Source organism: Hyla sarda, chromosome 12 (genome assembly GCF_029499605.1).
Source record: "Hyla sarda isolate aHylSar1 chromosome 12, aHylSar1.hap1, whole genome shotgun sequence".
Classification (NCBI taxonomy): Eukaryota; Metazoa; Chordata; class Amphibia; order Anura; family Hylidae; genus Hyla; species Hyla sarda.
In genome coordinates this window covers 69,674,438-69,692,030 of record NC_079200.1, presented here as the reverse complement: position 1 = coordinate 69,692,030, position 17,593 = coordinate 69,674,438, and the positions used below count along the sequence as shown (strand labels likewise).

Below are 17,593 nucleotides of genomic sequence, written 5' to 3'. Positions count from 1 at the left end.
CCCCTCTCTTGCGCTCCGCTTGCACCCCTCCCTTGCACACCACTTGCACACCTCTCTTGCACACCACTTGCACCCCCCTCATCCACACTGCTACCACAACTCCTCCCATGCACACTACCATAACTCACATTCTGCACATTACCATTTTTGCTTTCACTTTAGCTTGCCCACATTCTCCCTTGTATTACAGGCTGGGCTGTCTAGGTCTTTTGCTTCATGTACAAGGGTTGCCGGTTTTAGGATTGGCGCTGTAGAGTTCTTCCTTCCAGTCTCCTGGGATGCCTCCGCCTCCGACATGGGTGGCCACGACCCCCCCCCCCCCCCGCAAAATGCCGTACATCTTGGCGGGAGCTGTCCCTCCAGACGCACTCCCGCCCCGTCCACGTCACCTAGGGGACCGCCCCCTGAACCAACAAGGTTTGGCACCTGGACACTCCCCCCCTCAACCGAGGGACCGCCCCCTGGACGGGTGAATCTGCCGCCATTTTCTGGTGCTTGGACACCCTCCCCCCTCACAGGAGGGTGCCCTTTTTTTTCTATAGCACCCGCGGCCATTTTGGGTGCACTACTGTATCCCCCATGCTGGCCCGCTCCACTACAGAAACGGGGTCTGGCAGATTGGGGGACCCAGCACCCTGAGCCGAATTCTCAGCCGACCCAGGTTGCTGGAAAGAAGAAAATACAAATTTCACTCCTTGTTCCTTCTTCCTCTTCTTGCCCTTCGCTTTCTTCCTCTTTCCCTTCTCCTCTGGGCCTAAATCATCACCGAAAGTGAGGTTTTCCAGACGGGTGAGGGACTCCTGCATAACAATCGCCCGCAGGAGACCCCCATCTGCCAAGCTGCTGCCATCACTGCAGTCACTGCCATCATCCTCATCATCCTCACTGGAGGGAGGTAAGGCCACCTGAGCCGGGTTTATGTAGTCCGCACTGAGGGTAAGTGGGGGGTCTGGGGTAACAGTGGTGGTACAAACAGAACCCGTGTCCATATCCCCCTCACTGACATCACCCTCCTCACCTTCCTCCATCTCCTCCTCCTCACTCTCATCTTGGTGACTTTCTTTTTCTGCACCTCTGGAGACCCGCTTTTTGGGGAACCTCTCTTCATTAAGTATCTTCTCGCTGAAGAAGCCGGCTCCCTCCACAATGTCCGCTCTGAGCTGAACAATCTCCTCTACTTCTTTCTTTAATGCTCTCACCTTTGCAGTGAACGCTGCTCTCTTGCCCTTGGCTGCTGTATCCGCCTGGTAACCTGTAAACTTTATGTCTTCTCTTAGGCCACGTAGCTGTTTCCTAAGCTGTTCATATTGGGCCATCTTTGCCTGAATTCTCGAACAAAAAGTGGCCAGGGATTCCCTTGGCCCCTTTACCCCCCCATTGCTGGGGTTCTGAGGAGCCAGAGGTAGATGCCTTCACTCCACTCCTCTGCTGGGACGTGCTTCTTTTCCCAGAGGAACTTTTGCTAGAAGCTTTGCAGCTCCCAGCGTGGACGGGGCCCCACATGGCTGTGGACCCTGGTCGATCGTCTCACCTCATCCTGACTACTGGCCGTTGCATGTTCTTTGGCACCCCCCGCCAGCCAAGAACAGGGGGTGCAAGATGAAGCCCCAGATTCCTGAGGCTCCATAGCAGGAAACCTTCCCAGATGTCTGCCACACACCTGGGGAGGGGCGGATGAAAACGTTGCTTCACTGGAAGACTCAGGAGCTCAGCAGAACACACCCTCTCTCCAGAGCTGGACTCACTATTCTGCTGGTGGGGTCACTGTGTACATCCATTACCTTACTTATCCTGTACTGATCCTGAGTTATATCCTGTATTATACTCCAGAGCTGCACTCATTATTCTGCTGGTGGAGTTTCTGTTTACATCCATTACATTACTTATCCTGTACTGATCCTGAGTTATATCCAGTATTATACTCCAGAGCTGCACTCACTATTCTGCTGGTGGAGTTTCTGTATACATCCATTACATTACTTATCACGTACTGATCCTGAGTTACATCCTGTATTATACTCCAGAGCTGTACTCATTCTCCTGATAATATTTTATTCAGGTGTGGTTGGTTGGGCATTTCCCTAACAGGAGACGTAAAATAAATTGGGAGTGTTTTTTTTTATTATTATATTTTTTTTTTATTACAAATATAACAAATATACAATAGCAATCCTTTAAGAAAAGCATAGTTGTATATAAACTTTCAAATACAAAATAAACAATTTCTATACATAAATTCCAGTCTCTGACAAATTCAAAATGATAAAAATAACCTTTACCCCCAAACCTATCTGTCTCTCCCTTTCCAGGCAGACGGGGAGAAAGAAAAAATTTAAATAAAACTAAAAAGATTGTCTTACATAAAATAGATTGGAGTTTAAACAAACATAGATCTTTTCTTTAGATGTTTGGCTCAATTTGCCCTCTGTGCCCTGGTGTTGGACCACGTTGACAGAAAGTCTTAATATCCTAATAATGTAGGAGACTTTTCTGAGAACTATTTTTGTGTCTTGTATTCAGCCACAACTTTTTTTCCATGGCAGGTGCACGGGAAGGAAGAAATTACTGGTGACATTTATGTGTGTAAAATATGTTTATACCACAAGATCGAAATCGACCACCAAGGCTGCGCTGATTAATGACTGAAGATGCAATGCAGATGTTAATCTGTAGATGGGAGGAAAAGACAAGTGTCATGTGATGAATAGGGCTGTATACAGGAGATACACTGTAATAATAATATATCTGACAGCCATAAAAGGGGAAATTCCAGCTACATATGGAACTTAGGCAGTATTATAGTAGTTATATTCTTGTACATATGAGCAGTATTATAGTAGTTATATTCTTGTACATAGGGGGCAGTATTATAGTAGTTATATTCTTGTACATATGAGCAGTATTATAGTAGTTATATTCTTGTACATAGGAGACAGTATTATAGTATTATAGTAGTTATATTCTTGTACATAAGAGGCAGTATTATAGTAGTTATATTCTTGTACATAGAAGGCAGTATTATAGTAGATATATTCTTATACATAGGGGACAGTATTATAGTAGTTATATTCTTGTATATAGGAGCAGTATTATAGTAGTTATATTCTTGTACATAGAAGGCAGTATTATAGTAGTTATATTCTTATACATAGGGGACAGTATTATAGTAGTTATATTCTTGTACATAGGGGGCCGTATTATAGTAGTTATATTCTTGTATATAGGAGGTGATATTATAGTAGTTATATTCTTCTACATATGAGGCAGTATTATAGTAGTTATATTCTTGTATATAGGCACAGTATTATAGTAGTTATATTCTTGTACATAGGGATCAGTATTATAGCAGTTATATTCTTGTACATAGGGGACAGTATTATAGTAGTTATATTCTTGTACATAGGGATCAGTATTATAGCAGTTATATTCTTGTACATAGGGGACAGTATTATAGTAGTTATATTCTTGTACATAGGGATCAGTATTATAGCAGTTATATTCTTGTACATAGGGGACAGTATTATAGTAGTTATTTTCTTGTACATAGGAGGCAGTATTATAGTAGTTATATTCTTGTACATAGGAGGCAGTATTATAGTAGTTATATTCTTGTACATAGGAAGCAGTATTATAGTAGTTATATTCTTGTATATAGGAGACAGTATTATAGTAGTTATATTCTTGTACATAGGGATCAGTATTATAGCAGTTATATTCTTGTACATAGGAGGCAGTATTATAGTAGTTATATTCTTGTACATAGGAGGCAGTATTATAGTAGTTATATTCTTGTACATAGGAGCAGTATTATAGTAGTTATATTCTTGTACATAGGAGGCAGTATTATAGTAGTTATATTCTTGTACATAAGAGGCAGTATTATAGTAGTTATATTCTTGCACATATGAGGAAGTATTATAGTAGTTGTCACGATTCGGCTGGCTGGATGTGGATCCTCTGTGTCAGCGAGGGATTGGCGTGGACCGTGTCGGTGGACCGGTTCTAAGATGCTACTGGTATTCACCAGAGCCCGCCGCAAAGCGGGATGGTCTAGCTGCGGCGGTAGCAACCAGGTCGTATCCACCGGCAACGGCTCAACCTCGCTGACTGCTGAGAAGGCGTGGGACAGAAGGACTAGGCAGAGGCAAGGTCAGACGTAGCAGAAGGTCAGGGCAGATGGCAAGGTTCGTAGTCAATGTGGATAGCAGAAGATCTGGAACACAGGCTTTGGACAACACTAAACGCTTTCACTGGCACAAGGCAACAAGATCCGGCAGGGAAGTGCAGGGGAAGTGAGGTAATATAGCCAGGGAGCAGGTGGAAGCTAATTAGGCTGATTGGGCATTGGTGCACTGGCCCTTTAAATCTTAGAGAGCTGGCGCGCGCACGCCCTAAGGAGCGGAGCCGTGCGCGCCAGGACATGACAGCCGGGGGCCGGGACAGGTGAGTGACTTGGGATGCGATTCGCATCCCCGCGGGCAATGTCAGTGCAGCGCTCCCGGTCAGTGGGTCTGACCGGGGCACTGCAGAGAGAGAGACGCCGCGAGCGCTCCGGGGAGGAGCAGGGACCCGGAGTGCTCAGCGTAACAGTAGTTATATTCATGTACATATAAGAGAATATTAAAGTAGTTATATTCTTGCACATATGAGGAAATATTATAGTAGTTATAATCGTGTACATATAAGAGAATATTATAGTAGTTATATTCTTGTACATATATATTATAGTAGTTATATTCTTGTACATATATATTATAGTAGTTATATTCTTGTACATAGAGGACATTATTGATCTTGATATGTAGGGATTAGTATTATAGTAGTAGAAATAATTAATGTGTACATATACAAATAAATGTGACTAATACATATATAATGTCTGTCCTATAAAATAAGTATATTGATAATTAGTATATATCCTGTGTGTGTGTGTGTATATATATATATATATATATATATATTATTATTATTAATTTAAATATTTCATATTATATTTGTTATACTTCCACATACAAAAAACTACACCAATACAGTAGAACACAATAAAATTAAGTGCTAGTGCAATAATAAGACAGGGAAATACGTCTTACAGCAGCAGAGATCAGTGTTTTGAATTCCACAGAAACATCCTGTAATATCTTTACTGATGTGGCATTTCTCCTCACCTCTTTATCCTTTATCTCCAATCCTCTTCCAACGGCAGACAGCACTGAAGCAAATCATCTATAATAAAACCACATTAAAAAGAAATCAGTTAGCAATATATACAAAGCTTAATAGGACAGCCATGATCCCGGGAACCCAATCCCTAACCTTCCCACTGTACTAAGCCCAGGATCCTCAAAACTTCCATTAACCCCTTAGGGACTCAGCCTATTTTCAGCTAATTTTTGTTTTTCACGTGGAAAAGAGAAGGTAGGACATGCACTAGTGACTAGTATACCTATATGAAGTGATGAACCTTGGTGAGTTTGCTATTGGAGCACATAGTGGAGGTGCAATGCTTTAAGCAGTTCACAATTACAAGGAATACTTGAAGAAAAAGAATGAAGCTGCACTCACCACTTACAGTGCTTTTATTTCATCTCTGAACGGTGGGGGACACAGGTTGCAGGTGCGTGTGAGGGAAGTGTTGAGTGCAGCTTCATTCTTTTTCTTAAAATTTTTGCATTTTCGTTTTTTCCTCCTTCCCTCCTAAAAATCATAACACTTTCAATTTTGCACCTACAGACGCTTGTTTTTTGCATCACCAATTGTACATTGTAATGACATCACTTATTTTATAATATAACCTGCGGCGAAGCAAAAAAATATATATTTGTGGGGTGAAATTAAAAAAGAAACGCCATTTTTTTTTAACTTTTGGGGGCTCTTGTTTCTACGCAGTGCACGTTATCTTTATTCTGTAGATCAATACGGTTACAATGATACCCATATAGGTTTTATTTTAATACTTAAAAAAATTATACACTACATGCACCAAAATTAAAATTGGCATCTTCTGATCCCTATAACTTTTAATTTTTCCGTGTATGGGGCAGTATGATGGCTCATTTTTTACGCCGTCATCTGTAGTTTTTATCGGTACAATTTTTTATTTTGATGGGACTTTCTGATCGCTTTTTATTAATATTTTTATGGTATATGAAGTGACCAAAAATGCATAATTTTGGACTTTGGTATTTTTTTTACGTGTACGCCATCAACCGCGTGGTTTAGCTAACCTAATATTTTAAAAGTTCGGACATTTGCGCATGCAGCGGTACCACATATGATTATTTTTATTCTTTATTACATTATTTTATTTAAAAAATGGGAAAAGGGGGTGATTTAAACTTTTAATAGGGAAGAGGTTAACCCCTTAAGGACTCAGCCCATTTTCACCTTAAGGACCCGAGCATTTTTTGCACATCTGATCACTGTCACTTTACGCATTAATAACTCTGGGATGCTTTTACTTTTCATTCTGATTCCAAGATAGTTTTTTCATGACATATTCTACTTTATGTTAGTGGTAAATTTTTGTCGATACTTGCATCATTTCTTGGTAAAAAAAAAACATTCCAAAATTTGACTTTTGGAAGACATCAGAGAGCTTCAAAGTTCAGGAACAATTTTCCAACTTTTCACAAAATTTTCAAAATCAGAATTTTCAGTTTTGAAGTGGATTTGAAGGGCCTTCATATTAGAAATACCCCATAAATTACCCCATTATAAAAACTGCACCCCTCAAAGTATTCAAAATGACATTCAGAAAGTGTGTTAACCCTCTAGGTGTTTCACAAGAAAGTGAAGGAGAAAATTCAGAATCATTTTTTACACTCGCATGTTCTTGTAGACCCAGTTTTTGAATTTTTACAAGGGGTAAAAGGAAAGAAATCACCCTAAAATTTGTAACCCAATTTCTCTCGAGTAAGGAAATACCTAATATGTGGATGTTAAGTGCTCTGTGGGTGCACTGCAAGGCTCAGAAGGGAAGCAGCGACAATGGGATTTTGGAGAGTGAGTTTTTCTGAAATGGTTTTTGGGGGGCATGTCGCATTTAGGAAGCCCCTATGGTGCCAGAACAGCAAAAAAAAAAACAACAACAACATGGCACACTATTTTGGAAACTACACCCCTCAAGGACCGTAACAAGGGGTACAGTGAGCCTTAACACCCCACAAGTGTTTGCCGACTTTTGGATATTTATTTTTTTGCGTTTATGTCAGAACCGCTGTAAAATCAGCCACCCCTGTTCAAATCACCAATTTAGGCCTCAAATGTACATTGTGCGCTCTCACTCCTGAGCCTTGTTGTGCATCCGCAGAGCATTTAATGACCACACATGGGGTATTTCCGTACTCAGGAGAAATTGCGTTACAAATTTTGGGTTTTTTTTTCCCTTTTACCTCTTGTGAAAATAAAAAGTATGCGGCAACACCAGCATGTTAGTGTAAAATTGGAATTGCATAGGGGTGGACATAGGGGTATTCTACACCAGTGATTCCCAAACAGGGTGCCTCCAGCTGTTGCTAAACTCCCAGCATGCCTGGACAGTCAGTGGCTGTGCTGAAATGCTGGAAGTTGTTGTTTTGCAACAGCTGGAGGCTCCGCTTTGAAAACACTGCCGTATGATACTTTTTTTTGAATGCTAAGATAAGTACATGGTCCGAATGTATCACTAACTTCTGTTTTTATTTTATTTCTATTTCCCCTCATATTCTTAAACGTGATTTTTGGATGTTGTGAACTTTTGGGCATGCGCCAAACAAAGGTTTTATTTATGTTAACCTCTTTCACAGAAGTCAAGGTTCGCCGGGGAATAGGATGCAAAAAAAACGGGGCAACTTTTGCAATTTCCTTAACACAAAAAACAAGAATCGCAAAAATCCAGGGAAACACAAAAGCACCAGCCAAAATCACATGAAAAAAACATAAATAATGGGCCACAGGGAAGCAGCCACCAGCACTCATAGTGTAATAAACATGGCATGTAGGGAACCAGTACATTGCATAGGCCAAGAATAAAATAGTAGGCAAGCACTGTGCGAACCTGAAACATAACCAGCCTGGGACAAACACACAGACAAACACAGTCACCCACCATGCACCCCCCGGAGCCACCCCCTTCCCCCCCATTACCACCAGTATCCAACCATGGACACTAAGCAAGACTAATCAGACCCAGACGAACGCACAGGAGCATCCGTTGAGAGCAACTGAGGCATCCAAACCTTATCGAACTTTTTCGGACGCTTACAACTAAGATAAAGGGCCTGGTACAGTAAGACATAATTATTGATCATATGGATCCACCTAGTCAGAGAGAAGGGGACAGGAATCCTTCCAAGTCATGACCACCACTTTACAGGAAAAAAAATAACAGGAAGCTAGTCAAAATACGCCTATAGGAACCCAACTCCACATCCTTAATAAGGCCCAGCAAGCAATCCTTCGGGACCAAAAGGAATAGAAACTCTAAGAGATCTGCCAAAAACTGCATAACCTCACTCCAAAACAGGGCCACACACGACACGAACAGCTCCATACTGTATAAAACAGCGTCCCCACTTCAATCCCACCCACACCTAAAACAGATATCCGAGGGCGAGACCCCAATCCGCTTCAACTTCACAGGTATAATAAAGGCGCAGAATGAAGCGGGATTGAATCAGCATGTCCCTGGCACAAACAACCGTGGAATAGTAAGACTGCTCCACCTCCTTCCACTGAGTACTAAAGTCGGGATACGGGGGCGAAAATTTTAATAAATGGCTTAGATTGTGAAAACGGAGAAAGTCACGGCCACATTTCGGATAAATATTGTAGCTGAAAGTGAGGACTTTATCGACAAATCAATAAAGGAAATTTTGGTGCTCAACATTAATAAATACAGTGAAAGCATTATCCCATACTTTTATTCACCACCATTTATACAGAAACCCAATGGAATGTGAGGGCCAAGGGGGGCAGTAGGAGGACCAGCTAAGCATGACGTGTGTAGAGCTCCAGTGAGCTGGTTATGTAGGGTTCAGTGGTTAGGTATTTACAGCCAGTGTTTCCTGCTGATATCTCATCTTTGGTTCCTCTTTTCCTCGTGCAGCGTTGTGTACGGTCAGAGCTGTTATGACACCTCTAAGTTGCAAGGTAAGTCTTCTAGTTTTGTGACCCTCGCTGGGGGCTCATGGCTAGCTGGTCCATTTCTGGTCATTGTGAATGTGTACTGGTGGAGCAGTTCTTTTTATGCCTTTTTCAGTATTTGTTGTGTCCGTTACAGCAGGGAATTGACATTGTCTAAAAACATTAATATATTGGTGGGATCGGCCAGCACTGTAATGTCTATGGGCGTCCTTTCAGGTGCAAGTATGTTGGCATTTATGGACTGATCCTCTATTCTAATAATGTGGGGATTGTTTTGATGCCCACAGCAGTCCTGGTGGGTCCATGGCCAGCTTTGCAAGAACAGGTGAAGCTCGGCCATAGGTTCTATAGGCAGTAAATGCAAAGTTCAGAGTATATGTAATATGCCTTCAGTTTCTTTTTTTTTTGCCGCTATTTTTACTTTTCCATTTGATTTTACTCTGTTTATTGTGGGAAAATCTTCTGTAAACCATTAATAAGCAGGGAGCATCTTTATTGTAAATACATTTATGTGTTTCCTTGTGTGCATGATGACCCTGCTTATTAACCCATAAATGTCCAAAACTAAATAGCACATGAAAATCCAACTAGATAAAGAAATGATCAATAGGTATTTATGTGTTAATGAGTTTGAATGGGCGATATTAACGGCCATCAGACCCTTGAGCCTTTTTACAGCAAAATGCTGTTATACACTGAAACAGGGGCATGCTGATGGTTTAACACATGTTTTTTCTGCTTTGCATAGGGTAGTGGTCTGAAACTGTGCACCTCCAGATGTTGTAAAACTTCTACTCTAACGGCAGTCTGGGCATGATGGGAGTTGAAGTTTTCAACAACTGGAGGGCCACAGATTTAGACCACTAGCATAGGGCAAAAATAGAAGGAAAAGCAAATGACTATAGAGTTAATGTTACTCACAGGTGGAAGTTCACTTTACGCTGTCCATATTAGATCAGAACTGGTGTATACTGGTCTCATCCATATTATTTAAAACATTATGGCTGTGATATTTCCTACAGAACTGAATGGCAGATATTCCTAACTATACCATGATACTGTCTCATTGACTGTCTTATTTGTTATCCAGGAAAATACTTTTTTATATATATCAACTGGCTCCAGAAAGTTAAAAAGATTTGTAAATTACTTCTATAAAAAAATCTTAATCCTTTCAGTACTTATGAGCTGCTGAAGTTGAGTTTTTCTTTTCTGTCTAAGTGCTCTCTGATGACATGTGTCTCGGGAACTGCCTAGTTTAGAAGCAAATCCCCATAGCAAACCTCCTCTACACTGTGCAGTTCCCGAGACAAGCAGAGATGTCAGCAGAGAGCACTGTTGCCAGACAGAAAACAACAACTCAACTTCAGCAGCTGATAATTATTGAAAGGATTAAGATTTTTTAATAGAAGTAATTTACAAATCTGTTTAACTTTCTGGAGCCAGTTGATATATAAAAAAAAGTTTTTTCCTGGAATACCCCTTTAAGGAGTCTAAGTAAGATGGGTGATAATCCCTTAGGTAGCAGTATTGAACCGAATACTGCTTTACAGAACCCAGGTGAAGCTAAAGTAAACATTTCTGTGATAGCTCTATAGCCAATGCTGTACAGAACCAGGGACGTGCACACATAGACCTAAAAGGGGGCTTAAGCCCCTGCCCTTTTAATACACCTGCCCTATAATGCCCTTACTGATTGGGACCTTCGTGGGGTCATGCAGGTCCCATTCAGCTGACATGACTGCTGAAGGTCCCTTACCTCAGGAACTGTGTTGTGTTAACATGTAAGGTTTTTACAAACATTTTTTTTATTAGAAGTGCCCTTTTTTTCATCTTGAGCCTGTTTCCCAAAATGTCTGTGTACGTCCCTGTTCAGAACCCTCGGTTAGCTTGGTGCCAGTCATAATGGTAGCTGTATCTACAGTCACTGTTGTTCAGGACCCTTAGTAAGCTGGGTGACAGTAATTAGGGTAGCAGTTTATACAGTCACTACTGTTCAGGACGCTTGGTAAGATGGGTGACAGTAATTATGTTAGCTGTATATACAGTCACTGCTGTTCATATCCCTTGGTAAGCTGGGTGACAATATTTGTTGTAGCTGTTTTGGCTATCGTTACTGTACAGGACCCTGACTAAGCTGAATGAACTTGGTATCTACACTGCTCAAAAAAATAAAGGGAACACCAAGATAACACATCCTAGATCTGAATGAATGAACTAATCGTATGAAATACTTTCCTCTTTACATAGTTGAATGTGCTGACAACAAAATCACACAAAAATTATCAATGGAAATCAAATTTATCAACCCATGGAGGTCTGGATATGGAGTCACACTCAAAATCAAAGGGGAAAACCACACTACAGGCTGATCCAACTTTGATGTAATGTCCTTAAAGCGGTACTCCGGTGAAAAACTTTTTTTTTTTTTAATCAACTGGTGCCAGAAAGTTAAACAGATTTGTAAATTACTTCTATTAAAAAATCTTAATCCTTCCTGTACTTATTAGCTGCTGAATACTACAGTGGAAATTGTTTTCTTTTTGAAACACAGAGCTCTCTGCTGACATCATGAGCACAGTGCTCTCTGCTGACATCTCTGTCCATTTTAGGAACTGTCCAGAACAGCATATGTTTGCTATGGGGATTTCCTTTTACTCTGGACAGTTCCTAAAATGGAGAGAGATGTCAGCAGAGAGCACTGTGCTCGTGATGTCAGCAGACAGCTCTGTGTTTCAAACAGAAAAGAATTTCCACTGTATTCAGCAGCTAATAAGTACAGGAAGGATTAAGATTTTTTAATAGAAATAATTTACAAATCTGTTTAACTTTCTGGCACCAGTTGATTTAAAAAAAAAAGTTTTTCACTGGAGTACCCCTTTAAAACAAGTCAAAATGAGGCTCAGTAGTGTGTGTGGCCTCCATGTGGTGGAAATTCCTATGATAATTCTATTGGCAGTAATGACTGTTCAGGGCTCTAGGTAAGCTGGGTGACACTGCCCGTGGTAGCCTTATAGACAGCCTTTGCTGTTCAGGAGTAGTACTGGCACGCATTCATCTTCATCATCCAACTTTCCAAGGATCAGATAGATTACCCATATATGGCTACATAGAATTTGTGAATGTTTGACATCAGAGGATGACACAGGGATGTGTGTTGTTCTTGAGGACAGTAAAGGGCTTCTCTGTCCCCTGTCCTCTCTGGGTTTGTCCCTTACCCGCCAGTTCTGCTTTTTTTTTCTCAAGAAGGAAGCTCATTTCATGTTTATTCTGCTCTTGAAAAGAGAAGTTCATGTCACTCGAGCGTTCAGCCATTCTGACAAGGTGTCACTTTTTAGCTGTCCTGTCGTTTTTATTGCTTCTAGGGACTCACTGCTTCCTGTCTGGGAATCATGAAGTTTTAGGTTAGAAAACATTCGGGCTGTTCCTGGTGCTGTCACCCCTCGCTGCACCCACCTTACCGCAGCCCAACAACAACCCTACCAACAGCATGGGCTGCATCACGTCCAAACCCAACTCAGTGCTGGACAAAAAATGTGAGTCCACTCCTGAGACAGAGCGACGACGTTACGTCAAAGATCCCACATCTATAACTGGAACGGTGAGATATAATATTCTACTAACTACATATATACTGTATTAACAATAACTAGATATGTGATTATACTGTATAGACTGCATCCTCATAGTATTGAAGTAGAAACTGCAACTAGATATATAGTATATTACACTGTGTACTCTATAAATAGATGTATATATTAGTTCACAACATACACTGTAACTACCATATATACTCGAGTATAAGCTGAGTTTTTCAGCACGATTTTTCATGCTTATACTTGAGTGAACTCTCCTCCTGTCAATCCCTTTCAGTGGTCTTCAACCTGCGGACCTCCAGATGTTGCAAAACTGAGCTGGTCTGGGCCATCTATGCTGCAGGGACCGTCCGGTGGGGAGGGTTAGTCGTTCCGGGCTGTACATCTTCACCGGGAGGCCCTCTTCTCCGCTCCGGGCTCGGACTAGTGACATTGCCTTGACGACAACGCACAGGGACGCCGGTCCCTGCGCATGAACGTCCCTGTGCGTCGTCGTCAAGGCAACGTCACTAGTCCGGGGCCGGGCCCGGAGAAGAGGGCCTCCCGGTGAAGATGGACAGCCCAGAACGACTAACCCTCCCCACCGGACGGTCCCTGCAGCATAGATGGTCCGGACCAGCTCACCCTTCCTTCTCACAGAGGGGAGATGAGTAAAAAACTAAAGGGAGGTCTGGATGATGACGAAGGCCCGGCAGTGGTCTTCAACCTGTGGACCTCCAGATGTTTCAAAACTACAACTCCCAGCATGCCCAAACAGCCGATGGCTGTCCAGGCATGCTGGGAGTTGTAGTTTTGCAACATCTGGAGGTCTGCAGGTTGAAGACTACTGATTGAAGGGATTGACAGGCGGTGATGATGACGGGGGTCTGGATGATGACAGGGTGTTAATGACGGGGTTGTTAAAGGGGTTATCCAGGATAAAACTTTTTTATATATATATATATATATATATATATATATATATATATATATATCAACTGGCTCCAGAAAGTTAAACAGATTTGTAAATTACTTCTATTAAAAATTATTAATCCTTTCAGTACTTATGAGCTTCTGAAGTTAAAGTTGTTCTTTTCTGTCTAAGTCCTCTCTGATGACACCTGTCTCGGAAAACACCCAGTTTAGAAGCAAATCCCCATAGCAAACCTCTTCTAAACTGGGCGTTTCCCGAGACAGGTGTCATCAGAGAGGATTTAGACAGAAAAGAACAAACTTAACTTCAGAAACTCATAAGTACTGAAAGGATTAAGATTTTTAATAGAAGTAATTTACAAATCTGTTTAACTTTCTTGAGCCAGTTGATATATATAAAAAAGTTTTTGCCTGGAATACCCCTTTAAGGACGGTGGTCTGGATGATGACAGGGAGATTGATGTATTTCCCACCCTATGCTTATAGTTGAGTCAATAACTTTTCCTGGGTTTTTGGGGTGAAATTAGGGGCCTCGGCTTCTATTCGGGTCAGCTTATACTCGAGTATATACAGTGTGTGTGTATGTATATATGTATATATATACATATATATATATATATATATATATAAAAATGTAATAGACAGTGGCACACCAGGTGTCAGCAAAAAAAAGGTGATTTATTCAAAAGACGTGTTAGGCAACGTTTCAGCTGGCTCACCCAGCCATTTTCAAGGCTTGAAAATGGCTGGGTGAGCCAGCTGAAACGTTGCCTAACATGTCTTTTGAATAAATCACCTTTTTTTTTGCTGACACCTGGTGTGCCACTGTCTATTAAATTTTTCTGTGTTTGGAGGGGTCCCCAACCTAGACCCGACACAGTAGGCACCCGAGCACTTTTTTACCCTGGAGTGCTGCTTTCCTGCTCTATATATATATATATATATTTTTTTTTTTACACTGTATATGCTATAACTACGGTAGATTTATAGTAAAATATTATAAAATATTAAATATTTTCTTTCTCATTATGTAGTATAGCAAACACTGTATACTCTGTTACTAGATGTATAGTATATTATTACTCTATAACTCATACATATATTACACTGTCAATGCGCCAACTTGATATAAATACATAACATTTTTTACATAGCATACACTGTAACTGGATATGTAGTATATTATTACACAGTATACCAGACTTACTAGATATAGGGTACATTATTACATTATATATGCTTTAACTAGATATACACATGATTACACTAAATGCACTGCAAATAGATATAAAGAATATTTTTACACTGCGTACGCTATAACTACTTTTATAGTGTATTATTACATTGTATATTTTATATCTAGGTTTATATCTAAATATACAGTATATGAAAACTGCATATGCTAAAACTAGATACATGGTGTATTAAAATTCTGTATACTTTATAGCTAGATGTATAGCATATTATTACACTGTATATACCAAAATAACTAAAAAAAAATATTATATATATATATATACATATATACTGTACATACCGTTAACATTTATGTTATATTTTGGTATCTCAGTATAGTATATCTTTACATTGTGTGTGTTATAGCTAGATATATAGAATAGAATATTATTACGTATCTAAATGTATTGTATATTTTTACACTATACACACTATAACTAGATGTATAGCATGTTCTTGTATGTGATAACTACATGCATATTATTACACTGTATACACTCTTAATATATACTCTATTATTACACTGTATATTCTATTAATTGATGTACAACATATTTTTACCCTGTATGCACTAATACAATAACTTATATATTATTACACTGTACATACTATAACCAGATGCATATATACTACTAAACTGTACCATTAGATTGTATACACTATAGATATATATATATATCTGTATATAATTACACTGTATATGCTATATCTAGATATATATGATATTTTTACACTATATATGGTATACATTATAATTTAACTTAGGACAATACAAACATGGCGTTGTCTGGCATAATTCTTTTTTTTATATCCATTGTCAGTTGTTTGTTACTGTAAAGTTCTTACTCCCTGGTGCGAAAGCAAAACCTGGTGCCATCAACTGATCATGAATGATGTCATGGGCCACCATCATGTTTGATGAGGTCATACCATGTATATTTACATTGCACTATTAAACCATTGAGGGGTGTCCAATAACTATGCTGTAACATCAAATTACAGCTCTCCGAATTCACCATGAAGCGGGTCCCCTGAGTACTCACATTGGGGTGTGATGACGGTTATTTATTTTCACACCAATGATAAGTGTGAAATGATACACCACTGAGGGCTTTGCATTTTTCTTCTTATGTTTTGCATGTGTTGAATGACTTCCTTTGTGTTATTCAACACCAAGTCCCATCCACTATTGTGTCATGATGTCGGCATTTCAGTTACTCAATGCCCTAACCTTCTCTAAGTCCCACAACATTACTGTAAAATTTCAGAAATTTCTCAGAAGAGGTGCAGGACTGGGAAACCACAAGTGCTATTCTCCAACTTCCCCTTATGTAAAACTTGATACAATGGGTCTTAGTTTAACATCATCTATTTTTGGACAGTTTGCAGAAACCTTGATCCACTAAATTAGTATCATTTTTAATGCACAAAACATAAAACTTATCATGAGCTAATGTTCTATTTGTGTTTGCTGTGCTTTAGTCCCTGGTCGCCAGGGGTTTAATGTGCCATAGTCTGTATGCCCAGAATCTGAGGTGGAGTTGTTTAATGTCCTGGTGGTTAAAATTATGTGTTCGATCTCCCAGTCCTTGTATCAGTGCACTAGTGTCCCAGTATTGGTGTCCAAAGGTCTGGGTCCTGGTGTCTAGTAGTGTAGTGCCCCAGTACTGATGTTCTGTGGTTTAATATACTGCTCCTGGTATCCAGCGGTTTGTTGTTCTGGTATCCAGTGGTGTAGTGTCCCAGTATTGGTGTTTAGTGGTTTAACATCCTAGTGTCCAGTGGTTTAATGTCTATGCATTTATACTATCCCAGTTTTAATTCTCCAGTGTTGTAGTGCCCCAGTTTTTGTGTCCAGTGGTTTAGTGCCCTGCTACGGATGTCTAGTGATTTAATGTTCCAATCATGGTATCCATTGGTGTAGGAACCAGTTTTGGTGTCCAATGGCTTATTCTTTCTGTCCAAGTGTTCAGTGGTGAAGTGTCCCATTTTGTATTGTCATCCAGTGATATAGTGTCCTTATCTTGGAGCTTAGTGCAATCCTCATATGTCCAGTGGTGTAGTGCCATAGTATTTGTGTCCAGTAGTTTAGTGCAGTGTTCTGGTGTCTAGTGGTGTAGTCTCAATGTCCTGATGTCAAGTGGTGTAGTGTCCTAGTAAAGGTATCCAGTGGTAGAGTCTCTCAATATTGGTGTCCAGTGAAGTGCCACTAAAGTGCCCTGGTCCTGGTGTTCAGTGGTGTTGGTAACTGATGTTCTATGTCCCGATGTCCAACACTAGTTGAAATGAATGTAATTTAGTGTAAGAAATCCCAACAGTCAAGGGGGTGCACCTGACAGCCTTTATATTCCCTCATAGCAGAAGAAGCAGCTATCATCTGGAATAAATACAATGAAACCTCCCAATAGAAATCACTCATTTGAGAAGACCACCCCCATTAAAGACCCTTTTTTTTTCTAAGAACTATTTCCCCCATTATAATCTATAGAAACTGTCCCTCTATAAGCAGACCCTGTACTTATCAAACTAAAGACCACTTTTTTTTTTTTTTTAGCAAAATTGTTAGTTTGATTCTCCTTAAACAGATCACACATTGGTAAGATGCTGCCAGCATTGTGCCATATTTATTTTATTTACTTATTTATATAGCGCCTACAGATACCGCAGCGCGGAACCATATCATTGGTACTGATAAATCAGGGGGAGAGGTATTTCCAGCACCAGCA

The 17,593-nt window shown here is 40.2% G+C and overlaps 1 protein-coding gene and 1 long non-coding RNA gene across 16 annotated transcripts in view; one reads left to right on the top strand and one right to left on the bottom strand.

Moving 5' to 3' along the window:
* HCK (HCK proto-oncogene, Src family tyrosine kinase) overlaps window positions 1–17,593 on the top strand; it is a 358,121-nt gene that overhangs the window by 318,007 nt on the left and 22,521 nt on the right. For 13 of the 14 annotated variants that reach the window (XM_056547422.1, XM_056547416.1, XM_056547427.1 and 10 more), the window contains one exon: window positions 12,489–12,724. In XM_056547422.1, coding sequence (XP_056403397.1) covers window positions 12,614–12,724 — 111 coding nt within the window. In that variant the 5' untranslated portion in view covers window positions 12,489–12,613. Of the gene's footprint in view, window positions 1–9,085; window positions 9,130–12,488; window positions 12,725–17,593 lie in introns of all 14 variants that reach the window. The other variant, XM_056547428.1, reaches the window with a different exon arrangement.
* The window catches only part of LOC130296182 (uncharacterized), a 57,234-nt gene continuing 41,847 nt past the window's right edge, over window positions 2,207–17,593 (bottom strand). For both annotated transcript variants that reach the window (XR_008849153.1, XR_008849154.1), the window contains 2 exons: window positions 5,166–5,223; window positions 2,207–2,667 (listed from right to left, as the gene is read on the bottom strand). This is a non-coding gene — a long non-coding RNA (uncharacterized LOC130296182). The remainder of the gene's footprint in view (window positions 2,668–5,165; window positions 5,224–17,593) is intronic.